The sequence below is a fragment of the Girardinichthys multiradiatus genome, chromosome 10 (genome assembly GCF_021462225.1).
Source record: "Girardinichthys multiradiatus isolate DD_20200921_A chromosome 10, DD_fGirMul_XY1, whole genome shotgun sequence".
NCBI lineage: Eukaryota > Metazoa > Chordata > Actinopteri > Cyprinodontiformes > Goodeidae > Girardinichthys > Girardinichthys multiradiatus.
The window spans coordinates 12,632,883-12,660,726 of NC_061803.1; the positions used below are offsets into that span (position 1 = coordinate 12,632,883).

A 27,844-nucleotide genomic window follows, 5' to 3' on the forward strand; every position below is an offset into this window, starting at 1 on the left:
TTAAATATTAGTAAACAAAGGACAGGTTTGGTGAACTGAATGCTGTTGTGAAAGTACTAAAAAAAACAAATCCATTGTGAATAACAGGTAGTGATCCAATGAAATAAAAATAAGACAAACAAAAAAATTAAGAGAGATCAATAAACAGAACATCATATGAGAACAAGGCAATCATTTAGACTGTGATCAGCTTGGAGTTGCCCTTTATTTATCCTAACTTATCCATCCCTCTTTTGTTGTCCTCCTCCACCATCTCTTCTCCCCAGGGTGTGAACTGTATGCTTTCTGTGGAGCACTGTTTGGTATTTGCAGTATGATGACACTGATGGTGATTGCAGTGGACCGATATGTTGTCATCACCAGACCTCTGGCCTCTCTTGGAGTGATGTCTCACAAAAAAGCTCTCTGCTTTGTAGCTATAGCCTGGGTCTACTCCATGGGCTGGAGCCTTCCACCTTTCTTTGGCTGGAGTGAGTGTAACTGCATTCAAAGACATAAAAGTTTAAATAGTTTTTTCTGTTCAGTTGAAAATCATTTTATGCAAAAATTAGATATCATATGGCATCAAATTTTGCGACGGTATTTACTTTTTGTATCCTATTTTGGTGTCCTGAGAATTTTTGGCCTGGATAGTTTTGCTCTGAGCAAGTTTCACAAGGCTGGCTTGTCCTGCAAAGGCATGTGATGTGCTCATTGCTATTTCTCACTAAGAACTATGATAAAGGAAGATTAATTATATCTGGAGCAGGATTTTTACAATAAGTTTATATAAAAAGTAAATGATTACACAGTTCACATTTCAAAATGGTCTTAGCATCAGTGTTTAGCGCAGTTGGCAAAATTAGCATTAAAACACAGCATTCTCTGTGTATTTGAGAATGAAGGTCAATACCTTAACTCTGACCTTTGCAAATGTATCATGTTTATAACAGACCTTTGCTACACTCCGTTCAGCATTCCTGTTATCTGCTGAACTCTCACTCTCTCTCTCACTCACTTGCAGCCGGATCGAGCTAGATATGAGACGATACTGTCAGGATCTGTCTGTGTGTTCTTTTCTATATTGGTTTTTTCAGCAGGTTCAGTTGGAGGGTGGAGCTGCGTGCTGCCTCTCACATCTGTGTGCCGTTAGGCTCGTTATGGCAGCCTTTTAAGGAGAGGGTTGCTGAGCATTCGACGCCTGAGTGTCGTCCTTTGTGGTACCTCAAGCCCAGTATCCTGTCTCTGACTTGTAAATCCTCTGAGATATTCTTGTAACCTAAGCTCTGTTCTGTTAAGGTGCCTCCCTGGGATCTCGTTCACCTCCTGAGTTTCCCCGTTCGGATTACAGGCTTGCCGCCACCGGGTTCTAGACGCTCAGACCGGGTTCCAGACGCTCAGTCACCTAAACCTGTCCGCCCTCCAACGAACTGCTTACCTCTGGAAAACACAGACCTTCCATCCAAAAACGGACCTCCCCTCCCAGACTCCTATTTCCGCCTGCAACAGTAAGCCTTCATCACTCAAACTCCCCCTCCACACTCAGAAACGTTGCTCAGCGTTTCTGCTTTCCCTCCTCAGTGGACGTACCGCCGGAGCCGCCCAGAATTCCTCATTCATGTCATATCCCTTCTGAATAAATCTCTTATGGTGCGTTCACACCAAACGCGATTTCTGCGAATTTTTCGCCTCATTTGTGTGCTTTTGCCCGCTTCACATTCCGCGTGAACTCCGCGTTGGCATTCGGCAACAAGCGGCAACGCTTCGCCGCGTCATCAAATAGGAGGAGCTTCCATTTGCTGCTTGCTGGTTTCAACTGAACATGCTGGACATGGATTTCACAGATAATCACGGTGTTTTACCTGTGGAGAGCCGACAAACGCCGCCGACATCAATGTCCCTGGGTTCACCAGATTCTTCAGGGACGGGAACAGTTTGGAGAGTACCACCACCTACTCCAGGAGCTGCTTCTGGATGACGGTCGAGTTCAGCGGTACTTCCGTCAATCCAGGACCCAGTTCGAAGATCTGCTGCCCCGCGTTGGGAGATGAATCGGCCTCCGGGACGCCAACTACCGGCGACTGCAGTGAAGCCAGCCCGAAGCCGGACACCGGACACTCAAGCTCCGCGGAGCCAGCGGCATCCAGCCCACGGCCGATCCGAGTCAGGCACCCAGATTTTGGGTAGCTGCTCTCTGTTGCTCCCTCTTCTGACGCGCGGTGGTTCACTAGGGACCGTCAATAAGTTTCCGTAACAAACAATCGTGGAAAATCTGAGTGCCTGAATCGGATCAACCGTGAGCTAGATACCGCTAACTCCACGGAGCTTGAACATCCAACTTCAAACTAACTTCACCGCGGTTTACCGGCGCTGTATCCCCGCTGCTGAACGCCTGTCCATCTGTCTTCGGTGAGTAAATAAATCTCAGCTCAGTAAAAAAAACAGCCGATTTTTAATGTCCACATCTCCTAAATTTAAGATATTTGTGCCTAAACATAACCAGGCCAGGTCCTTTCTGTACTTGTCTCGGTAAAAGTAATTAGTTGAGTCATACAACTCTGGCTTGCCGCACACCGCCACTATGATCTGGTCCTCCATCATTGACAACTGCTTCTTCTCCGCTTTGGTCCTTCACCCTACGTCACAGCCACATCCAGTCCCTGATTGGTTGACGCAACGCAAATTTAGGAAAAAGTTCAGATTTTTCAACTCGTCCATCCCGCCGCTTCGCTTGCCGCGCCGCGCCCTCCACATCCTTCGCACCGCGCCACGCAGCTCCGCTCCTGAACGAGCCTCTACATAGGGATAACATGTAAATTGGCCGCTCCTTTTGCAGAAATCGCGTTTGGTGTGAATGCACCTTTAAACTTCATTTCTCCTGAAAGTTTCTGCATGTGGGTCAAGAAGCTCAGTAAAATGATGACAGAACACTCAGGCCAAGCTGACCCAGCAGAAACCTTTAGGTCCACATTAGATGGAGGAGTGGTGGCCTAGTGGTTAGAACAGGAGGTTTGCGTTCCAGAGGGGACACTAGGGGCCAGGTTCGTATTCCACAGATTGCCACTCTGGGTCCCTGAGCAAGACCCTTAGCCCTAGAATGCTCCCCGGGCGCTGCACAATGGCCGCCCACTGCTCCCTATAAGGGATGGGTTAAATGCAGAGGACAAATTTTGTTGTAATGTACATGTGCAATGACCAATAAAGATGATTATTATCAGATGAGCAAAAATCCCAACTACTCACCCACAAAAACGTCCTCCGGACTCTAATAGAACAACAAAACCAGATAACTCAACATGGAACAAATCGCCGCTATGCTAAACAACATGCAAGCTAATCCCTCTGCTACTCCTCCTTCCACAGCGCCTCCTAGTGTTCCGGATCTGCCCATGCAGTCTCCTCCGACCTTCCGTGACGTCACTCCACCTACTCCTGAGTTGTTTTCAGGGGAGGTAGGTAGGTGCAGAGGTTTCCTCTTGCAGTGCACATTTGTTTTCAATCGCTCACCTCACTCCTTCCCCGGTGATGATGCTAAGATTGCCTACATGTTCAGGGAAAAAGCTTTGAAGTGGGCTTAGTCCTGTTTTCATAAGTCCCCATATTGGCTGCTCTTTTCAAGAGTTTGTTAGCGAAGTGAAGCTCACTTTTGATCATCAATGGGGTGAAGCTGAAATTTCCAGGAAGATCTGGAAGTTGAAACAAGGGCAACAATCTGTCTCAGAGTATTCTATTGAATTTCATACTCTGGCCGCAGGGTCCGGCTGGAAGCCTAGTGCTCTTAAAGGGGCTTTCATTCACTCTCTCAATGATGCCTTGAAAGATGAATTGATTTTAAGAGATGAACCTAAGTCCCTGGATGATTTAATCAGTTTGACAATTAAGTTGGATAACCGTCTGAGGGAAAGGAGTAGAGACAAAAACAGAAGGGTTTCTCCCCCATTACCTAGCTCTGAAAACCTTAGCCCTCTTCCTCGTAACCATCTCAGTGGGGTGTCACCTGAGTCAGCTGGACCTGAACCCATGCAGTTGGGACGTACCCGCTTAACCCCCGAAGAATGGCAGAAAAGATTCGACCAAAAGGAGTGTTTATATTGCGGCAGTAAGGGACACTTTATTGGCAACTGTCCCGTGCGGCCAAAAGATCTGGTCCGCCGGTAGTTATGGGAGCCCCGGCGGACCAAAATCGATCAGGTGAGAAATCCCGACCTACAATACCTGCCACCATTATGGTAAACGAAAGGACTGTTATCATCTCTGTTCTCATTGATTCTGGGTGTGAACAAGACATCATAGATTCAGCATTTGTTTCTTCACATGGCATTAAAACTGTTCCTCTTCCCTCTCCCATCAAGGTGTCAGCCCTGGGGGGTCAGTCTCTCCCTCCCATAACCCATAGTACCATTCCACTGGAGATCATAATTTCTGGAAAGCATTGTGAAAGAATTGAATTCAACATCTTTTCCACCCAAGCTACCCCTGTCGTCCTAGGTTTCAGTTGGCTGCAAAGACACAACCCTCAAATTAACTGGATCACACTCTCTATTGACTCCTGGTCCAATCCTTGTCTCTCCTCCTGCCTCCAGTCTGCAGTTCCTCAATGTGCCCAGCCAGTTTATGGGGAGGGAGCAGACTCCTCTGGCTGGAGTTCCTGAAAAATATGTGGATTTAAAAGAGGTATTCAGCAAGAATTGAGCACTTTCACTACCCCCCCATAGACCATACGACTGTGCTATTGAACTGCTCCATGGGGTCCCACTACCCTCCAGTCGGCTATACAATCTCTCCAAGCCTGAACGGGAGGCTATGGCAAAATATATAAACGAGTCGTTAGCTGCAGGACTCATTCGTCCCTCCTCGTCGCCCTTGGGAGCAGGGTTTTTCTTTGTTTCAAAAGAAGATGGTTCACTCCAACCTTGTACTGACTTTAGAGGCTTGAATAACATCACTATTAAAAACAAATATCCACTTCCCCTAATTTCTTCTGCTTTTGAGCCAGTACAGGGATCTACCATTTTTACTAAACTTGACCTCCGGAATGCATATCATCTTGTTCGCATCAGACAGGGGGACGAGTGGAAAACTGCCTTCCGCACCCCACTCGGTCATTTTGAGTATCTGGTAATGCCTTTTGGGCTCACCAACACACCTGCAGTGTTTCAGGCATTAGTTAATAACGTTCTCCGTGACTTCCTGGATATCTTTGTTTTTGTTTATTTAGATGATATTTTGATTTTTTCTAAGACTCTACATGAACATCGGACACACGTCCGTCTAGTCCTCCAACGCCTCTTAGAGAACAGACTATATGTGAAGGCAGAGAAATGTGGCTTCCACCTCAAGTTGGTGCCCTTCCTGGGCTACATCTTGGGGGCGGACAGGTGAGAGCCGAACCTGAAAGAATTAAAGCAGTCGTAAATTGGCCGGTTCTGGAGAACCGTAAGCAGTTACAACGCTTCCTGAGGTTCCCCAACTTCTACCGGAGGTTTATAAGAAACTACAATCAGGTTGCCGCACCATTGACCGCCCTCACTTCCACAAAAACCACCTACTCCTGGACCCCCGCAGCTCAAGCAGCCTTCCTAGAGCTCAAGACGCGTTTCTCCACGGCTCCCATTTTGACCCAGCCTCAGACATCCAAACAATTCATTTTAGAAGTTGATGCTTCAGACTCTGGGGTGGGGGCAGTACTTTCGCAGTGCTCTAGTTCCGATCACAAGCTTCATCCCTCTGCCTTTTTCTCCCATCGTCTGACTCCCACTGAACGCAATTATGACGTGGGGGATCGTTGGCAGTTAAGTTAGCTCTGGAAGAAACTTGCTTGAGGGATCAGAAACCCCGGTGCAGATTTTTACTGACCATAAAAACCTTTCATATCTGCAATCAGCCAAACGTCTTAACGTTTTTGTGACCGGCCTGCCCAAGTCAAGAGGTATGACCACCATTGTTACAATTATTGATCGTTTTTCTAAAGCCTGCCGTCTTGGCGCCCTCAGAAAGCTGCCGACAGTGCTTCAAACTGCCCAGATCCTCATAAAACATGTTTTCCGTCTCCACGGCATCCCACGAGACATTGTCTCTGACCGGGGACCGCAATTCACTGCCCAGGTATGGAAACAGTTTTGCACAGCCTTAAATGCCTCTATCAGTTTCTCCTATGGTTTCCACCCCCAATCTAATGGTCAGACGGAGCGAATGAACCAGGAGCTGGAGGCCGCTCTAAGGTGTGTGACCTCATCGGCCCCCTGGGATTGGAGTACCCATCTCCCTTGGATGGAGTACGCTCATAACACACGTGTCAGCTGCTACTGGATTCTCTCCTTTTGAAGCCTCACTGGGATACCAGCCCCCCCTATTTACAGCAGATGAGAGGGATGCCTTGGTCACCTCTGTTCAACATTACATCAGATGCTGCAAGCACCTATGGCAACTGACCACAGCAGCGCTTCATCGCTCCGCAGCCACTAATCGCCGCCTTGCCGACCGGAGAAGAATCCAAGCTCCCCCTTACACCCCTGGACAACAGGTATGGCTCTATACCCATCACATTCTCCTGAAACCGGCGTCCGGTAAGCTCCCCCAGATACATCGGCCCCTACATCATTGACACAGTAATCAGCCCCACTGCGGTCCGCCTCCGGCTGCTGTGACACCTACGCATTCACCCTACGTTCCACATCTCCCATGTAAAACCTGTCCGTTCCAGTACCCTGAGCCCCCACCACCCGCCCGGGACATTGACGGGCACCCTGCCTATTCTGTGCGACGTATCCTGGGGTCCCGTCGCCGCGGCCGCGGATGGCAATACCTGGTTGACTGGAAGGGATACGGCCCGGAGGACCGCTCCTGGATCCCTGGGTCCTTCATCCTCAACAAATCCCTCATCCGGGATTTCGAGGCTTCCCGATGTGGTTCGTCTGCCTCTGCTGGACCACCTTGTGGCAGTCGTTGAGGGAGGGGTAATGTCAGGATCTGTCTGTGTGTTCAGTTGGAGGGTGGAGCTGCATACTGCCTCTCACACCTGTGAGCCATTAGGCTCGTTATGGCAGCCTTTTAAGGAGAGGGTTGCTGAGCATTCGACGCCTGAGTGTCGTCCTTTGTGGTACCTCCAGCCCAGTGACTTGTAAATCTTCTGAGATATTCTTGTAACCTAAGCTCTGTTCCTTCTTTAAGGTGCATCCCTGGATCCTTCTGGTGGTTCCTGTGTAACCTGATCTCGTTCACCACCTGAGTTTCCCCGTTCGGATTACAGGCTTGCCGCCACCGGGTTCTAGACGCTCAGTCACCTAAACCTGTCCGCTCTCCAACGAACTGCTTACCTCTGGAAAACACAGACCTTCCATCCAAGAACTGACCTCCCCTCCCGGACTCCTATTTCTGCCTGCAACAGTAAGCCTTCATCACTCAAACTCCCCCTCCACACTCAGAAACTTTGCTCAGCGTTTTTGCTTTCCCTCCTCAGTGGACGTACCACCGGAGCCGCCCAGAATTCCTCATTCATGTCATATCCCTTCTGAATAAATCTCTTAAACTTCATTTGTCTCCTGAAAGTTTCTGCATGTGGGTCAAGAAGCTCAGTAAAACGATGACAAATACAGTTTCTTTTAAAATAGCTTCTTACCTTTGACCCGGAAAACAGATTGATATATAAAATGTTTAATTAATGGTTTTACACACTAAAGTACAATGGGTTAAACAGTTCTTTAGACAGAACAACCTTTTAGACAATCCAGGCAAAGGCATGTTTACATGATAAACTGCAGCATAATAAAAGACAGTTTTTGCTGGAAAAACATTTTCCTCCCATTGAGGCGCAGACAAAAGTGAATATCAGATTCTCATATATTTAACTGCTTTAGTATTTATGTAACACCTTTTTATTAGCAGAAAAACACAAAAACTACTCTTTCATTAATTTATATAATAGGGTGACAAAAAGTGTTTGATTGCAAAATTTATGATCTTTTGGAATGTTTTTTTTACATTTATTTGCAATCTTAAAAAAAACTAAATATTCATGTTCACTAATTTAACTACTAGCTTCATTCACTTATGCTATACAAGTCATTGTTCTTTTTATTTATTGTGTGTTGTAGTCATGTAATGTAGCACAAAATTTAAATACAACTGCTGCTCTGTAATAATTTTTTTTTTTACCCTGCTGAATTCTACCGTTAGTATTTATGACAACATGTGTAAATGTTGTAAATTAGTAGAGTGTGTCAACTGCAACTAGACAGAATTACCAGAACTGTGGTATAAACATTAATTTCTCCAAATTGCAGGCTTAATAAATACAAAATAATTTAAATAGTTGTGAGCAAGACAAATCTTATGTTAATGTTTCAGTGATTCAAAACTATGAGCAGTATGTCCTTTTACTTTGTGTCAGGCCTACTCTTTAACTACTCTACATCAATATGTGGTTCAGTTAGCTTTATTAGGTCATCAGTTATTTGTATTGCATTCAATTTGTCTCTGGGGCCAGACGTTGCATGTGGGAATGACGTTACATTCAAGTTACGCTTCTTCTGCATGGAAGTTGAAAAAAACAGACCAACTACAGTACTATTAGCAATAGAAGCTGATAACAACTTATCTCTTTCCATCCAAACACTGTATGTATGTGGTTACATATAGAATCGGTAGACTACTGTGTGTGCCTGTGTTGTGATGTGAAACAAACTGACAGCCATAATGGATATTACACTTGGGGTGGCTCAAGGACCTTCAACTTTCCAACTTCAGCAGCTGTCCTATCTGAATCTCTACTCAGAATATCCAGCTTCTGAGTAGAATACAAACACACCATTAGTAAAACTATTAATCTAGTTAATCTTGGTTTAAAAACAACAGATAATCTGGTTCTGCCGGGTTAAAAATGCCACTCATTAGAAGTTATTAGAAGTTAACATTTCATGTTGTTAAAATTGTTGTTAAACATGTGCAACATTTAACAACGGCTTTTCTGTACGTAATTCTGACCGAAAGCAGCATCTTCATCCATAAAAATAACCACAGAATATCTTGAGCTTTCAGTTTTTTTGTGAAAGAATTAGCATTGAGTACAAGGAATCCTCTATGGTTAGTGGGCAAAAAGATGTTCGGAGGAAAATCTATTCAAGAATTTGGGTGAGCTTCACAAGGAGTGAACTGAGGCTGGGGTTAGCATGAAGAGACAGAGCATGAAGAGCCACTATGCATAGACAAATCCTACACATGTTCTACAAGAATCCCACCTGGGCTAAGGAGAAAAGTAACTGGACTGTTGCTCAGTGGTCTAAAATCCTTTTTTAAATTTTGCATTTCATTTGGAAATCAAGGTCCCAGAGTCTGTAGGAAGAACGGAGAAGCACTGAATGTTGCTTAAGGTCCAGTGTTTCCACAGTCAGCGACGATTTGGGGTTCCATGTCATCTGCAGATGTTGGTCCACTGTTTATTTTAAAGCTAGCAGTCAGCTCAGCCATCTATCAACAAAGTTTAGAGATTGTCATGCTTCCTTCTGCTGATAAGCTTTAAGAAAATTTCATCTTCCAGGAGGACTTGGTACCTGCCCACACAAAAGGTACCAAAAGCTGGTTCAATGACCATGGTGTTACTGAGCTTGACTGACCAGCAAACTGGCCTGACCTAAACCCCACACAGGATCTATGGAGTATTGTCAAGAGGAAGATGAGAGACACCAGACCAACAATGCAGATGACCTGAAGGCTGCTATCGAAGCAACCTGAGCTTCCATTACACCTCAGCAGAACCACAGGCTAATCGTCTCCATGTCCTGCCACACTGCAGTAATTCATACAAAAGCAGCCCAACCAAGTACTGAGTGCATAGAACTGAACATACATTTCAGAAGCCTGACATTTCTGTTCAAAATATCATTTTTTTATTGATCTTATGTGGTATGCTAATATTCTGAGACACTTAATGTTGGTTTTTCATTATCCATAATCATCAGAATTACAAAAAGTAAGGTAAAAATGTATTGTGTAATGAATCTATATAATATATGACTTCCATCTGATATGAGTGGCAAGAAATATTGAGCTTTTTTAACAATATTCAAATTTTGTAAGGTGTACAGTACATGTAAAACAGTGGAAACTACCATTGTTGGTTCCCTGGTCCAAATTTGAAATTTAAAAGAAAGGATGTTTACCAATAACTGGGTGGAGATTTGTTGCAGCTCAGAGATGCCCGTATTTGTCTAAAACTCAGTTTTCCCCGGCGAACTTATAGGCCATTTGTATCTGACAGAATAAAGCCTCTTGAGTTATTTCAAAATGCTTGGCTGATTCCGCTGCTTCGACATTTTCATTCCTTTCTGCAAAAGCTCTGAAACTTTTTGAAGAGTTTTTATGAAGCTACACTATAGACTGCAGAGAAGTTGTTACAATGTTCGTGAAACATTTGTGAAAAAGCAGTTATAAACTGTGCTTTTGCTTTTTTACCAGGTATTCTGAATCCATCCATAAACAAATGTAGAAATACACCTTAACCCCTTACTGTTAAGGTCAAAGAATCAGTGCTGACTCCTGAGATCTTGTGTTTAGAAGGCAAAATGTGTTAAACATGCAGCTCAAGCTTTTGTAAAAGAATAAGGAGTCAGACTCTTATAATATAAAGTTGGAATTGCAATAACCAGTTGTCCCCCCACAGGTGCCTACGTCCCTGAGGGTCTAATGACTTCTTGCTCTTGGGATTACATGACCTTCACCCCTTCCGTGCGATCGTACACCATGTTGCTCTTTACATTTGTTTTCTTTATTCCTCTCTTCATCATCATCTTCTGCTACTGCGGCATCTTCAGAGCCATCCAACACACAACACGGTTTGTAAATGCAGTTTTGCACGCATTTCCTTACAGTCGACCCTAACATACTCCCACAGAGATAAACTCTTGTTGGAATTATTGTTAAAAACAAATGAATTTGAGGTCTCTTTTCAGATTGCTCAAAATACAGTATATTGTTAACGTTGTGTTTGTGGTTGGCAGAGCGGTGACAAAGATCAACTGCGAAGGTAAAAGAAACTCTGCAAAGAAGTTCCATAAAATGAGGAGTGAATGGAAGATGGCTAAAATCGCCTTAATTGTCATCTTACTGTTTGTCATCTCCTGGGCCCCTTACTCTTGCGCAGCCCTTACTGCATTTGCAGGGTAAGTACCTAAGTGTGTGTAGCTTAGTCAAGACTGCTTAAGAGAAATTATTTACCATCAAGCAGAGGTTAAAATTGTCCACAAGGACTCAAACTCAGTGAAGCACTGTATTTGTGGTGGGTTTCATTTATAATAAAGCAGTCTGGAGATTAATTTAAGATTTTAAATGTCAGTAAAGCAGCTTGAGGCAAAGATTATTCATGCATCATCATATTGCATATTGGCTATCACTGTTGAAGGTTGTCTCAGTAAGTTTGAAATATATTCCCATACATTGAAACGTGAGGTAATGCATTGCCTAGAATATGTGTTGGAGTTTTAAGGATCTGTCTGTTTATCTTTATTCTTGCATTAAATAAATGCAATGTAAAATCCAATGTCCTTAACAACATTTATTTAGGTGTTAAAATTTAACAGAAAATATAAATTCTCAGATCTATCATACCTTACAAGAACATTCTTTGGTTCACTTTGTTTATCAGCCTGGTTCCTACTCACTTACAAATGATGCAAAAAGCATATATTTCATTTTCCCCAAAGAATTACATGACAATCCTGCACTGTTTATCTTTTTTTATTTTATTTATTAAAATGAATTTGTAAGTGAAAAAGTGTTTAACTGACAAGTATTAGCATGAGGTACATAGTGAAAATCTGAGTAGTTTGCAAATAAAATATTAAAAATCACTGCAAAAGCAAGATAACATTCCCTACGGTGAACTTTTAATAACCTGTCACATTAAATAAACAGTGCCCTGTGGTTTCCATGATCTCCAAAACTGCTAAAACGTCAACGGATTGAAGCAAATTTGGAAAATCTAATTTTTTGTGTACTCATTTCTCCCTGCTGCTTTCCTGGCTATTCTATCACAAAACTACCTTTACAGTTTTCTGCACAAGGACATTTCCTGACAATGCGAATTTTCCCAATAAATATTGATAATTACTGCAAGTACTCCATCAGTTTCAGTGCTAATGTTGAGGAGGAAACACCACCGATATTTTATTCTTCCTATCAGCAGCATGAGAGGATGCACATGGGTGGGTTTTATCTAGTACAGTGATTTGTGCACACATCTTAGCATATGAGAAGCACTTAAAAGATTACTCACACACTATTGTCTGTTTTTTCATTAATCGATGTAAATTGATCACACCATGGCAATAACAACTAAAATTGTTTTTTTATGTGCTGTTCTGGGACCGTTAAAAAACTACTTTATGAACCCTCTGAGCAGCGGCTCACTCTTTTTTCTTCTCAAAGTCATTCTTTTTCATACCTAAAATGGTCAGAGCTTCTCTGAGACAATCTTGCAGCTACATTTTGCATTTCAAGTGCAGCGTGAAGAACCTTCTACTTCCCATGGTCTCCCAGCATCTAGTCTATATGTGCAATTTGGAGGGGTGTGCTTCTCCTCAGCCAGGAGTCCTATTCTGGAAGAACAGAATGGCATGAATTGTTTTTTTACAGTTCTTCAGTGAGATCCCTCTAGTTGCATTGACAGGACCCAATGTGGGTAGCAGCTGTAATGACAAATATTGCAATAAATGTGGTTACTAGCACTACTTATACCCTTCCTCCTCAATTTATTCAACCCTTTAAAATGTATATCATTCATTCTGTTGATTTAAGTTTTATAACTCTTTCTTCTTCTTTAGGATGTCATTATTATCTAAGTTTCTTTTTTTTTTTTATGTACAAAATGTATGCACAAATACATATACACACTAAAACTCAAACACACACACTTACTTTGATATCCAGCCACACACCATATTACAATTACTACAATATCTCCAGTTTATGTTCTTTTTGCTTTTTTTAGGTGTAACTCTGTGTCCTAGTTAAAATATCATTGCAACTTTTTCTACTTTCTATGTAAGATTCAAAGCTTCGTTTGTTATATTTTTTGCCCTGAGTTATAATCACAAAAACATGTCTAAAGAAGAAAAAACTATTTCAAACATAGGAAAAAAACCAAACAAACCTCTTTGTGTTTGTGAAATAGATGAAAACAAGGTGTTAAATTGTAAGTTTCCACCTTTGACAAGAGTGTTTGGGTCAGGATATCAGACAATCTTATCAGTAAACCAAAGAGCTGTTATGTAGATATTAGAAATGAAAACATTATTTAAAAAGAAGAAGTTGTTAAGGTCAGGTTGTAGGTCTTTTAGTTAAAGAATATCCTATTTAATATCCCCCTTCGCTCAGATGGGCCTCATTTCCTTCTCTCATTTTTCTTCCTGTCACCTCGTGTGTCTCATCTGTTTCTCTCCTAGGTACGCCGACATGTTGACTCCTTACATGAATTCTGTTCCTGCTGTGATCGCCAAAGCTTCAGCTATTCACAACCCCATCATATATGCTATCATGCATCCTAAATACAGGTAAGACATACACGCAGGTGTTGTATTACAAGAAGAGTATCTGATACTGTTGTTTATCCTGCTCAGAATGCAATTTTAGAACAGTAGTGCAACAGAACTTTAATTTTGTTTTTAATTTGTTTATTTATTTTATTTAGATTTTGTTTGTTTTGTGTGTTTATGATAAAAAGTGACTCTGCATGTTTGTTTGAAGGATGCAGCTTGATTAAGCATTAGATTTATTGTCATAAATGGAAAATTTTGAGTTCCAAATTGAAAAAGAAATTAATAAAAACTTTCCCTATAGTCAGTATTACATGTGAGACATTGGGAAATTTCTCACCAACCATGACCTCAAAATTCAAAATGGCCACCATGCGTTTAAAATTGATAGCTGCAGTAAGAAAAAATTAAAACGTTTAAATTTGATTTGCCCTTCTGAGATATTTCATCTTTTTTAAATTTAGCATGCTTAGTTAAGAACAACTGAAAATAAATTGGCATTAGCTTGTATTGCTAATTATAGAGAGCACATTAATTGGGAAATCCCACTGTTTCTAAGCTCATAAAGGTCTTTGTTAACAATAATCATAAAAATAATCTAAATACACAACAATAATAATCTAAAAACAGTTTGAGTATTTACCACATAAATAAACAGAGTTTGGGAAAATTAGTGTCGCTGCCAAATATTTCTGGAATAATTGTGATTATGCAATGATCGTACCATTTATCGTTTTCGTGTTTTTTTTTTTATTATCGTAAGAATTTATTGTGATGATAAGCTCTACATGGTGATGCCTACTAACCCAAAAAATCAGAAGTATCAGGATTGTTGTTTCCAATTTTGGCTCCTTGAGAGAAGCAATAAATATCAGTATCTTTAAAAATATGATTAAAGGCAATAATATTGAAATACTTGATGTAACTGGTGTCCTGAAGTAGCATTTTTGATATCTGGTTAGCTATTTTTTGTTGTTTTGTTTTTTTTTGGAAGCAGTATTTGTGATTGTAGTGTTTAGACTGCGGTGAGATGCTCTTAAAGCCCTGCAATCCATTGTCAGAAATAACTTAAAAGGATTTCTAAGTACGTTTTCTTGCCCATTTTTACGTTATCTCAGTACATCCCCCAAAATGTCGTGAAAGACATCATAGCCCTTTTTGCCCATCCCTACTGCACATGTTTAAATGTTACATTTCAAAATGAGATCATGACATGTTGGATGTCAGTTCTAGTGACGATCTTATGAAGTGGACCTAATATTCCGATTGTCCCATATCCCGATAAATATACAAACTATTAAATAATTATGTTTGTCAAAATTTACATGCAGTCCATAATAACAGTAACTAAAAAGTACTTCCAAATTCCCTGGAGTATTTTTTGGCAACTATGCTTACTTCATATCACCGCAGTCAAAGCCCCACAAACACAAATACTGCTCTAAAACTATTTACCCTTTGTGCAATAGGTTTTTTCAGGACACCAGGTACAACAAAAAATTATTTTTTTTATTGCCAAACAGCACACAATAACTACTTTTAATCACATTGTGGAATGCATTGATATTTATTGATGCTGTAATGGAACAGAGTGGAGTAACAATCCCAACAATACTGTCAGTTTTGGGGGTTTTGAAATGTCATCCAGTGGAATTTATTGTCACAATAAATCCCAATACATTTTCCACAAAAATAATAAACGATACAATTAATGCTCATTGTGTTGTCACATACAATCCCACTAAAATAGATTTAAGTTAGTTGTTGTAATAAGAGACATTTTGAAGTAGTTCAAGGGATACAAATACACTGCTCAAAAACATAAAGGGGACATTCAAATAACACATCCTAGATCTGAATGAATAAAATATTCTCATTGAATACTTGGAAATCAAATTTATTAACCAATGGAGGCCTGGATTTTGAGTCACACACAAAATTAAAGTGGAAAAACACACTACAGGCTGATCCAACTTTGATGTAATGTCCTTAAAACAAGTCAAAATGAGGCTTAGTATTGTGTGTGGCCTCCACGTGTCTGTATGACCTCCCTACAATGACTGGGCATGCTCCTGATGAGACGGCAGATGGTCTCCTGAGGGATCTCCTCCCAGACCTGGACTAAAGCATCCGCCAACTCCTGGACAGTCTGTGGTGCAACGTGACGTTGGTGGATGGAGCGAGACATGAAGTCCCAGATGTGCTCAATCGGATTCAGGTCTGGGGAACAGGCGGGCCAGTCCATAGCTTCAATGTCTTCATCTTGTAGGAACTGCTGACACACTCCAGCCACATGAGGTCTAGCATTGTCCTGCATTAGGAGGAACCCAGGGCCAACCGCACCAGCATATGGTCTCACAAGGGGTCTGAGGATCTCATTTCGGTACCTAATGGCAGTCAGGCTACCTCTGGCGAGCACATGGAGGGCTGTGCGGCCCCCCAAAGAAATGCCACCCCACACCATTACCAAACCGGTCATGCTGAAGGATGTTGCAGGCAGCAGATCGCTCTCCACGGTGTCTCCAGACTCTGTCACGTCTGTCACATGTGCTCAGTGTGAACCTGCTTTCATCTGTGAAGAGCACAGGGCGCCAGTAGCAAATTTACCAATCCTGGTGTTCTCTGGCAAAAACCAAGCGTCCTGCACGGTGTTGGGCTGTGAGCACAACCCCCATTTGTGGACGTCGGGCCCTCATACCTCCTCATGGAGTTGGTTTCTAACCGTTTGTGCAGACACATGCACATTTGTGGCCTGCTGGAGGTCATTTTGCAGGGCTCTGGCAGTGCTCCTCGTGTTCCTCCTTGCACAAAGGCGGAGGTAGCGGTCCTGGTGCTGGGTTGTTGCCTTCCTACGGCCTCCTCCACGTCTCCTGGTGTACTGGCCTGTCTCCTGGTAGCGCCTCCAGGCTCTGGACACTACGCTGACAGACACAGCAAACCTTCTTGCCACAGCTCGCATTGATGTGCCATCCTGGATGAGCTGCACTACCTGAGCCACTTGTGTGGGTTGTAGAGTACGTCTCATGCTACCACGAGTGTGAAAGCACCACCAACATTCAAAAGTGACCAAAACATCAGCCAGAAAGCATAGGTACTGAGAACTGGTCTGTGGTCCTCACCTGCAGAACCACTCCTTTATTGACTGTGTCTTGCTAATCGCCAAAGATTTCACCCTGTTGTTTATTCCATTTACACAACAACATGTGAAATTGATTGTCAATCAGTGTTGCTTCCTAAGTGGACAGTTTGATTTCACAGAAGTTTACTTGGAGTTATATTGTGTTGTTTTAGTGTTCCCTTTATTTTTTTGAGCAGTGTACATTTACAAGGAGCTGTAGATATATTTTCCTATCAAGTATTTGGATTATCTTGTATTTAAAGTGGATTTTAAAGCACTTTATTGTTTCACAGCAGCAACATTTATTGAAACTGGGTCACAGAACATATATCTTGAGACACAGTAATGTTAAAGGTAATTTTAAAGTAAGATCAATTCAAATACAAATTTAACATTTTAACTATTTATTTACATATTTAATTCCATACTTCTGGAATTAATAAAAAAAAAACATTTATTTGTTTATTTATTTAAAATTGTTCATTGTATTTTTATCGGATTATGGTACTTTTGGCCGTGGTTTGTTGAAATGACTTTTACAGTAATGTTGCTGCCTGATCTGCCCACCTGCGTTTCATTTTCTCTCAGATCAGCCATCAGCAGATACTTACCATATCTGGGCACGTTGCTGTGCATCACCGGCAGGGACCGTTACAGCAGCAGCAGCCTCCGGTCCACACGTCGATCAACACTGACCAGCCAGTCAGAGAGCAAAGGCCCCGGCAGGCACCACAACTCTTCCCAGTCCGAGAGCGAATCAGTGAGTGTACCTCATGTCTAATCTGGTATGTCTCTGTCTAACACCTCCATCCACGACAAATTACAACCATGAGTCACTTATTTCGGTTTTGTGTCATCGCAGGCGCACTTCTCGGACACCGAGGAGGACTGCTCTTCTCGGACACCTGACGGTCGTCACTTGTCCGTTGATGTCAAACAGGTGCGCCATGCCAGCCAGAGATCAAAGGTGAGTGGTCACAGCGCAGGAGAGTTTGAGAGAACTGCTGCCCTCAACCCCACTGACCCGGCCATTTGTCATCTTTCACAGCTCACTGTGAGTACAAAGAGATGATCCATATCCACACAAAGCACATTCAAATGTACGCATGTATCATGTGGCACACACATTTCTGCAGTTTGAAAGGCATACGCTTCTACTTTCATTGAGTTTTGGATTGTTAGTGTTCAATATCTGTGTTTTCGGGCTCTTTACTTAAAAGGTTGTCCTTTTTTGCCATTATTCCAAAACTGATTTAGATTTTCTCAGTGAACAACTGAAAGGTGAGGAGATTACTGGTTCAAGTTTCTATTAAAGTCAGTAGATGATATAGTTTTGTTTTTGCGAAACTATTAATAAAAGTAGTAGTGTTCAGAAAGTTTTGCATGGTGTAAAAGTATTCTTTTTTATATCATATTTTCAGTCAGTCAGTCAGACTGACTGACTGACTGAAAATATTTTTCATTTGTAAATTAAAACAGTATTATGATCTTTAATATAACTAAAGCAACTACATTAAAGTGAAAGTTTTAATTTTAATGCTACTCTCACTTCTGTTCAATATACCTAAATTAACTGATTTAATTCTTGACATGTATTTGGGCAAACCATTACACACCTTGTATGGGGAATGCATTTGCTGTGTCATATTTGCACAAAACTTAAATAGCAGTTGCACATCACACCAAATCATTCTGAGGGCATCACTTTAGACACCTCTGCTTTATATTTCTTAAATAACTGGGAAATAGCCTTTTTCCTGGAGCACCGATTAGAAGCCACAAAGCAGTTGCTAAGTGTAGCGTGGTTAGCAGCTAATGGCTAGCCTATCACTTTTTTTCGCAGTGCCTACAAATCTTTTGTGTGTTCTTTCAGTCTGCACCATTTCTTTTCTTCTACTAGATAACCAAAATATCGCTGCACAAAGGGTATAAAAGTTGTGGAGTCTTATTAGCCAACTATCACAACAGAGCAACACCTCAAGAATTGCTTCCTTTCTTACTTCTAATGGTGCGTTCACACCGAACGCGGATTTTGCGATAGGAGCGGCCGATTTACATGTTATCCCTATGTAGAGGCACGTTCAGGAGACGAAGGACGCGGAGCGAAAGGCGCGCCGAGCGAAGCGGGAGCAAAGCGAGAGCGGTGGAGGAGTTGAAAAATCTGAACTTTTTTCCAAATTCGCATCGCATCAACCAATCAGGGACTGGATGTGGCTGTGACGTAGGGTGAAGGACCGCAGCGGAGAAGAAGCGGTTGTCAGTAATGATGGAGGACCAGATCATAGTGGCGGTGTGCGGCAAGCCAGAGTTGTATGACTCAACTAATTATTTTTACCGAGACAAGTACAGAAAGGACCTGGCCTGGAGAAGAGTCAGTGAGGAGACTAGAGTAGCAGGTAAAACTTTAAAATGTCGCCATTGTACTACTGTCTTTTGGCTAATTTATATTGGCACGTCACTTGCTATATATATCTTATATTTAGGAGATGTGGACATTAAAAATCGTCTTTTTTTTTTTGAGCTGAGATTTATTTACTCACTGAAGACAGATGGACAGGCATTCAGCAGCGGGGATACAGCGCCGGTAGTTGGTGTCCCGGAGGCCAATTCGTCTCCCAACGCGGGACAGCAGATCATCGAACTGGGTCCTGGACAGACGGAAGTACCGCTGAAATTGACCATCATCCAGATGCAGCTCCTGGAGTAGGTGGTGGTACTCTCCGAACTGTTCCCGTCCCTGAAGAATCTCGTGAACCCAGGGACGTTGACGTCGGCGGCGTAATTAGGTCCATGAAATCCATGTCCGCCATGTTCAGTTGAAACCAGCAAGCAGCAGATGGAAGCTCCTCCTATTTGATGACGTGGCGAAGCTTTGCTGCTTGTTGCCATTTGGCAACGCAGAGTTCATGCGGAATGTCAAGCGGGCAAAAGCACACAAATGACGCGAAATATTCGCAGAATCCGCGTTCGGTGTGGACGCACCATAAGAGGCTTAGCACACACTTTTAAATCACTCAGAATATCTTACACACACTTCATCAGACAAAGTCATTACTGACAGCAAATGCTAAAGAGATTAAATCCTTATTGTTCCATAGAGAACAACTACATACCTTTAGGATGAGATTAAATAAAGGTATGATCAGGTCATGGCTGTGGCATTTGAGTAGGATTTGCAAATATTCTAAAGCAGTCCTGCCTAGTTTTGGTATTTATCGCATCTGTAAGTTTCGACATCTCTGATAAAAATCTTAATCCGGAAGTCAAATTATATACTGTATGCTACAGTATCCAATGCATAGAAAGGTAAAGCATGTGTGTAACTCAAAGCTGCTTGTCTTTTTACTCCATGCAAATGTACTGGTCCTCACATTTTTTTTGGGTGGTGAAGCAACATGTGAATTTGTACAAATGCAGAGCTACAAAAACTCTGGAGTTTAACAAGTTAGTATTCTTGCCACAGTCAAGAGAAGTTTAATGGGCCATGAAGTCATCCTGATCACTGAATTGCTTAAAAGTGCTAAATCCAAAAAAACAGAGAACTGAATTGAAACCCACCCCTTGTAGACCTGTTAGTGTCTTAAAAGCAGAGGTCAGATGTGGGTTAGACCGCTAGGGATTCGGGTTAGTCATAAGAGCCAATGTGTGAATGTCGCTTAAGCTGTCAGAAACACTACATCATCCACTGCAACAAGGGATGCAGGAAGGGAACAAAAACGCGCTCCAAAATATCACATAGCCCCAACAGTGAGGATCAACTCAGCAGGTCTGGACACATGCATTTTTTCCACCATTACTCAGAGAAAGGTCAACAGCAGGGGCCATCTGTTTGCAACACATAAAAGGGATATTTTGGTTAGTTTGAAGCAATATAACTACGGTGAATATCACCTGGTGTAGATGCTGCCCTCCCAGTTTGTGGTATCAGCAGGAGTTATTACAAGAGGTTCAAGTTGATCACTGGGGATACAACAAAATATAGTTGTTCTTTTCTATTTACATATATGTAACCTTAACAATACAGGTGAATAATGTTACCTGTTAACACCAAGTCACTTTTCTATCAACATCCTTGTTTTAATGTCCATGCCATGTCAGAAATGCTCACTGCTTAGTCAAGCTTAACTCATAAATACTTCACAAAAACCTGAATATCCCCTCAATGGATGTATTTTGTCTAATTTTTAATGTGTTATGCAACAGATGTAATTGCCAGCAGGGCCTGGAATCTAATTACTGAAGGTACTGCCCTTAGACCTAAAGATCTAGCTAAGTGTTTTGGCAATGTACCATTAACCATTAAAATGAAAATGTGCAGCCATCTTGGAAATATATTTTCTTTTATTCCTTGAAGTATGTTTAATCTTTAAAATTTAATGTTCTTGTCAAATATCAGCATTAAAATTATATTTGCATTCCAACCTATGCAAAAAACAGGATTTGAGTAGGTGGTCCTGAAGATATTTATTAATTTATACATTGCTTGTTACATGTCGTTTTTATTACCCTCTTCACTCTGCATTGCAGTTTGGTATTCATATTTTTTATATATTGCTCACAGTTAAAGCACCCAAAATCCTCATGTTTTAATTTTCTGGCATGGTGACTCCAAGTTGTCACTTTTTGCTGCAGTTCTCTAACAGTAATCTTTAGAGAATGTTTACACCTCTTACCGTCCTGCTCACTACACAGGGTGCAAATAAACCTGGGTTCTGCTTGATTTCCGGATTGTTCTGCCTCATGTTTATACCCCATGTTATCAGTGTCAGGATCTGCCATTTTGGACTTTGTTTTGGTTTTGTGTTTGTTTTGACTTAGCAGTTTATTTAGGTTTATTTACTCCTGCGTTGTGCTTAGTTTTGTTAGTTGTTCCTCCTGGCCTTAGACTCCTTTGTGTTATTATTTACCCAGTTAATTGTTCTCCTTAATATTATTCTTTCCCCAGCCTTGCTTTATAGTATAGTTCCCTCTCGGTTAGTTTTTATAGTAATGGTTCCCTTCGTTTATCCTTTGTGTTTTAGTTCTTGTCAGTCAGTTATATTCTGTTATTCAGTAATTCTGTTTATTTACGTAGTCCCTTCCACGTCCTTAGATTTAGTTCTTCCTAGAGTTACTTTTTTTGTCAGCTTATGTTTAGGTTTCTTTTCCTGTTCCTCCCAGTTTAGTTTAGTGTTAGTTTCTCCTCCTGTCCCTGCGTTTCCTAGCTACAGTCACCATAGCAACCTCCATTACCTCAGTTCCCTTCACCTGGCCAGCACACCTGTAAGTATTCATCTGATTAACTACTCTCGTTCCCATTGTTTCACCATTCACCTTCCCTGTATATAAGCTTACTGGTTTCATTTGTTCTCTGTCGCCTCGTTCTGCTAGATACCTGCTATTCACCTGTCATGCTCCTGTGTTATTCCTAGAATAACAGCCTAGTTCCTGTTCAGCTCTTGTAAGTTCGCTATATCTTGTTAACTGCTTCCTGAATTCCTGGCAGAGTATCCTGCGCTGTTCAGGCCTTTCTGATAAATTATGGATCAAAACCTTACCTTCTGGCTCCCAAGTATCTCCCTGCAAGCTGGTCTGACCCAAACCCACTCTCTGACAATCAGGTTATATTAGGAAGCACCTAGTAACTCTGATCAACTTTTAAAAAGCTTATAATACATAAAAAACGCTAGTTATTTTTTTAAAGGGATTGTTAGGGAAATAAATAGCCGTCATACCCGTTAGTTTGTTTTAATCTAGTTTTTCTAAATAGAGGATTTATTTCCTAACTGAATAAATAGAAGTTGGGAAATAGACACATTGATCCTTCCCTGTAGGGGAAAATATTTTCAGATTTTCCGGAAGTGGCCACGTTTTGTTGTACAAAGCTCTAAGATTAGAGCTATCATTACTGGACATCCTTGGACAACTTCTTTTTTGTTGTCTCAGGTCTGCCACTCCCTTTATTATTCCATAAAATATATTCAAAGTTGGACTATTTCATTAGTCATGTAATCATAAACAGACTAGTTAATCCTATAAAAATCTCCTTTGCACAAAGCTAGATCCTGACGCTTATAACTGTCTGGTCTGGGATAGATCTCGTAAAAGTCTGGACCAGTATCAGCAAAATCAAGTGCACCTTTGGTCCAACAGGCATGGCAAGAAAAGACATCCAGGACGTTGCTGGCTCACCTCCTCAAACGGGTCCATATTAGGCCACTGTGCAGATCTAGCCCAGAGCTTAACATTGATCTGGGCGGGGTCCTGGCAAGATAAAGTTTGCTATTTAGATAAGTCCTTCCCAAATCTAACCTATATAAAGATGTTAAAAAGTCAGGCTTGGTTTGCTGATTTGATCTTCCCTGACAACATTTTAACCACATTTAGACATAAACATAGTTTTCTTTATGAGGAAGTCTTTCCTCTTTCACTTTTTAGCCACATCTTAAATAATTAAAGAGGTTAGTTTTCTGGAATGAAACAATCAGATCCTATTACTTTGTCTTCGCTAGAAAAAAAACTTTTCAGGCAGGAGAACTGAGGCGATACAAAATGATCAGATGCTGCACTTCTAAAAGCATTTTGATTGTTGTTTAACCTTAAGGATTTGCATAAAGTATTGGTGTAACTTTACAAGAGCCATATACTGAGAACGTATCTGGAAAAAATTATGTTACTGAAAGTGTGGGTTCATTATATGTAAGGTAAGGTAAGGTAAGTTTATTTATATAACGCTTTTCAGTAACGAGACACTCACAGCGCTGTACATACAATTACAATACAATCACAAAGAACACAGAAAAACAAATCAAATGCTAAGAAATCTAAAAATCTATGAGTCCTTCTGAGAAATCTAAAAATCTCTGGTCAATATTACAATGATACAGATAACATTAATAGTCCTTTGGGTTTTACTGGTAAGAGCTGGTTCTAAACAAATCTTTCTAAAGAGGTAATTATATCATTAAGTCCTCTATGTAGGGGAAAGCATCTTGTGCTAAGAAGTCTCATCATTCCACTGAATTCTAACTAGTGAAGCTGAGTCACTGGTACAAAACAGCTTTAATCCACATTTTCAGGTGCTAATAATATATTGCTTTTACTGGTGCTGAAGTTGAACTAAGTAATCTAATTAAGAAAGCTGGGTCATTGGTGTAAGAGTAGCTAAAGTCCAAGTTACTAATAATGTTTGGTTTTTGTTGGTAAAATCTATGAAAAGTAATGAAATCACACATTTAGGTAAAGTAAGATAGGAGGGAAAAAAGATAATATTTCAGACTCTATTCTTAGCAGAATAGAGTCTGAAACAGTACAAAAAAACCTCAGCAGGGGTAAGCAACACACACATAAGTAAAGATTTATCAAGGGTACGGTGGAATCTTGAGGGTGCGAATATATAAGTCTGAGTGTGTTTGCAAGAATTAGACTGTCAACACTGATAGAAGCGCCATTGTCCTTGAGAAGAGAGGTGGAAGTTTTATCAATCGGCTGCATAGTCCTATCAGCACACAGCTGGTAGGGGAGTGCTGGGGAAGAGCGTCGTGTTTATATAACATCCAGGAGATATTTTGTCGATAGCCAGTTAGCAGAAGTTGCCAAGGCCGCATTGGGGAGCCAGATTTAGAAAAACAAAAAATGTTTTGGTTCAGGCAGTTGTGAATTTCCAACTACCTTATGAGTTTTACTGGTATGTCTCAATTGCGAATCCAAATAGCCAAATTTCTGGTACTTTCCGCAGATCTGGAGCGTACAAGTTCCCCAAGATTATATCCTTTAACCTCTGAGTCCAACCGCTGCCAGGCTGCAATTCTGTTCAGGAATCGTGTCCAGCTTTCGATTCTGCTCTCTTAACGTTTCAGTCTGAGTGTTGATCGCTCTACAGACTCCATCCAACATCGCAGGCAGCTTTGGAATGCTTTGAACAGCCGTCCACGTTTTGCGAATCACTCGATAAGCCAGATAACCACCAACTCCAAAAAGCAGAAATCGTGTTATCAAAGTCCAAATATGTACACATTTTCTACGTCCGCGACCGACATTGTAGTCAGGCACACAATCTTCCACTGCTGCCAAGAATCCATTGTCTTTCCAGAGAAGATAGTCCCGCCTGGACAAGAGGGTCTCCTTTACCCTGTCTTCCCATAGGAAAAAAACATTTTTCACCAATTATGTTGAGTCCAGCTGACCAAATCCATAATTTACAAGTTTGGAGGATATGCAAAGCAAGGCTCTGAGAAAAATACAGACAAAAGCAGAAGCAGGGATCAGCAGGGAGGGAGGGAGAGAAAATGCATGTGTCTTCCACCGAGAACAAGAGAAAAAAAAAAAAAAGTGTCATCTGTGAGATAATGTGTGTGTAGAGCATTTCCATTCCTCTGTAATCATTTTAATTCATAGAAAAAAAACACAATTCTCACACGCGAACTCTCACAGACAGACTGCCTTGCAAGTCAGGTTTACCAAGGAGTCCATTACAGAGAGCCTGAACGCTAATCCAGTAATCTGGTTTAATCCAGAGTTTGCATGATGTGATCTCATATTTCAGCATATGGCAGCAGCTGATAGATGAAGGCATCTGGTTCTTTAATCTCAACTGCAGATTACAAAGATACAGATTTGCTTTGAGTTCAAAATCCAGATTGTCATTTCATAAATTCTAAATGTTCTATATATAAAGTTATGTTTGAAGTTTACAACTTAAAGACTTAAGAACCAATGAAAAGCATTTTAAGAGTTACGTGCGTAGGATGATATCTGCAGCAAACCTAAATGAGTCAGTTTTTCAGTCAAGTTTACAGATCAAATAAACGCCTCGACTCGGAAACACAGGTGTGAGAAAAGGTTGTTTGGGGTCTGTGCAGACACCTGAGTCCAATGACATTATCGCTGCTGGAAAGATGAGTAATCAGGCCTGGGTTTGACCAGTGCAAGTGAAAAAAGTATGTTTTTATACCTGTTGATCAACTCATGATTTAACAAGGCAGGCGACTATATTTTCACATAGAGTGAGGTTTGAATAGCTGTTTTACCTAAATAAATGCACTTATTATTTGAAACCTGCTTTTTTATCTACTCGGGTTACCTTTGTCTCATGTTTTTAATGATTTCAAAAAGGTATGTGTGACAATAAAAGCAAAAACAGAAGAAATCTGTAAGGGGGAGATTCACAGCACATTATTTTTCTCCAAACTTCAAGAAAGTCATATGGAAAGAAATACCATTTATTATCCCTGTATACTTTTTCAGTTGCAAAACCAGGAGCATTTTACCTTAGAAATATTTTTTTACTATTGTATCAGCCTTTTCTCTCCACTCTGTCTCTTTTTGTAAGTTGCCCTTATCTGATATTGTTCTTGTGCTTTTAAGATACCTGGCCTGTTTTCTTCAGTGATGCTTTTTTTTGTCACAAACTCACAAAACAATTCAGATGGTGGCTTGAACTGTCAGTTTTCAAATGAAAGGGAAAACAGTAATAACATAGTAAGAGTGTGGAAAGACTCAATTGCAGTCAAGTAAAAGGGTCATTAGGAAACAAAAATGCTCACATGAAAATAACGGAAAATCCTAAACATGAAAACCCAAGACCACAGCAGGCATCAAGAAACAAACTGAAGAAAGATAGGAATAAAGGAAGCTGCTACAAAAAGTACTGGAAATGGTGGTTGCTAAATGAAGGGATGCAACTGGCCCCAGTTACACTTCTGTAGACATTTCCCCCTCCATTTTTGAACATATCCTCGTCTTTGTCTTTTAGATTCCAATTAAAATATTGTAAAACGTATTATTTTTCAGCAGGTGGCGATAATGTCAACATTAACTACATTAAAATCCAAAAGAAGATACAATTGTAGCTTGTGTTCTCTTTAACACTCTTTTGTGTTCCTCTCACTTGCTTCAGCTTACATTTCAAGCCTAAGCAAGTCAGGAAAAAGGTAAAAATATGTGGAAAACTGTAACAACTGCTTTGCTTTTGAGGTTTTTAGCACAGAAAACAAGTACGGGCATCTGCAAAGTGGGCCTCTTTCTCTATGTTTTGAATTACCTGTGGAAATCTATTTTACATGTATACACAAAAACCTGTGTTTGAAAGCATTAAAAAAAATTATTTTATGACCAAACGCTTTTTTTCATGTGGACTGGAAGTGCAAATGTGGCTAAAACCCTTGTTCTGGAAGACATCTGTCTTGGTGTGTACACAGCCAAAAACATCAGATGATGTCTAATTGGAGGGAAATACACAAGTGGGAATAAACCAAACTACTCGCCATAAAAAAAACAAAGAAAAGCAAATTAGGACAACATTTGAAATAAAACAAAAACCCTTGCATCATGACATAAATACAGTAAAATGTTATGTTTTTTTATCAGCAGAATATTTAAAGCCGGTCAATAATTTAGTTTTTTAAGAAAAGTAGCAACAGAGTTAGCCTGGTAGTTCTGTTTTCAATGTATTAGAGTATTTTGTAGGCAGGAATGATAACAATGACAAATTGCACTTGCAATCCACTCCTTTTTGTCACCAAAATATTCTCCAGAGTTGGCTTTGCAGACAAAATTTCTAATATTGCTGCAGGCCATAAACCGATGCCAAATGACATCTTATATGACCCTCAAATATCTTTTTTTATTCAGACCCATGGATTGCTGTTTGGCGATGTTTCCTAAGGGATGGCATGTGATAATGTAAATATCTGCAGCATTTGCTCAGAGACATTTCATCTACCCCTCTAGCATAATGAGTGACACAATGTGCATCTATGCAGAAAATCTTCTGGAGCGTGGAGTTCTCTCTGCACGATGCAGTCATTAACAGCAATTGCGAATGGTTGTTGTCTTTTGACAACAGCGCTTTGAGTGTCTCGTTGCTGAAAAGCACTATATAAATAAACTTACTTTACTTTACCTTACCGTGACATATTAATGACAACCTTCTCTAATATTTAATGCTAAAAGACTGTGGTGATCTGTGGTGTGTATAATGAACCTTCTTAGGATGTTCTACCTTAAACTAAGACATGGGTTTATATTTCTGAAGATAAATCATAAAAACCATAATCTTAGAAATAGGTGAGATTAGGAGGATGACTCTTACATCCATGGGGAGTCATATATAAAGAGTCGAGAGTTGCCTTGTTAGCCTAGAATAAAAAAACAAAAGAAGAAACAACACATATGATTTACTTTATCTTTTTGGCCTACATATAAAATGCAAATGTAAAGAAAAACTAATAACTGCATATGA

At 40.8% G+C, this 27,844-nt stretch overlaps 1 protein-coding gene and 1 long non-coding RNA gene across 2 annotated transcripts in view; one reads left to right on the plus strand and one right to left on the minus strand.

Annotated features, from left to right (window-relative positions):
- Window positions 1–27,844, plus strand: part of LOC124875677 (melanopsin-A-like) — a 59,388-nt gene that overhangs the window by 19,550 nt on the left and 11,994 nt on the right. The window contains exons 4-9 of the mRNA XM_047377975.1: window positions 267–470; window positions 10,637–10,808; window positions 10,974–11,135; window positions 13,416–13,523; window positions 17,212–17,383; window positions 17,486–17,677. Coding sequence (XP_047233931.1) covers window positions 267–470; window positions 10,637–10,808; window positions 10,974–11,135; window positions 13,416–13,523; window positions 17,212–17,383; window positions 17,486–17,677 — 1,010 coding nt within the window. The remainder of the gene's footprint in view (window positions 1–266; window positions 471–10,636; window positions 10,809–10,973; window positions 11,136–13,415; window positions 13,524–17,211; window positions 17,384–17,485; window positions 17,678–27,844) is intronic.
- Window positions 355–27,742, minus strand: LOC124875678. Its single transcript, XR_007040099.1, has 3 exons — window positions 27,695–27,742; window positions 22,795–22,866; window positions 355–480 (listed from the first exon to the last, which is right to left on the minus strand). It is a non-coding gene; the product is annotated as an uncharacterized LOC124875678 (long non-coding RNA).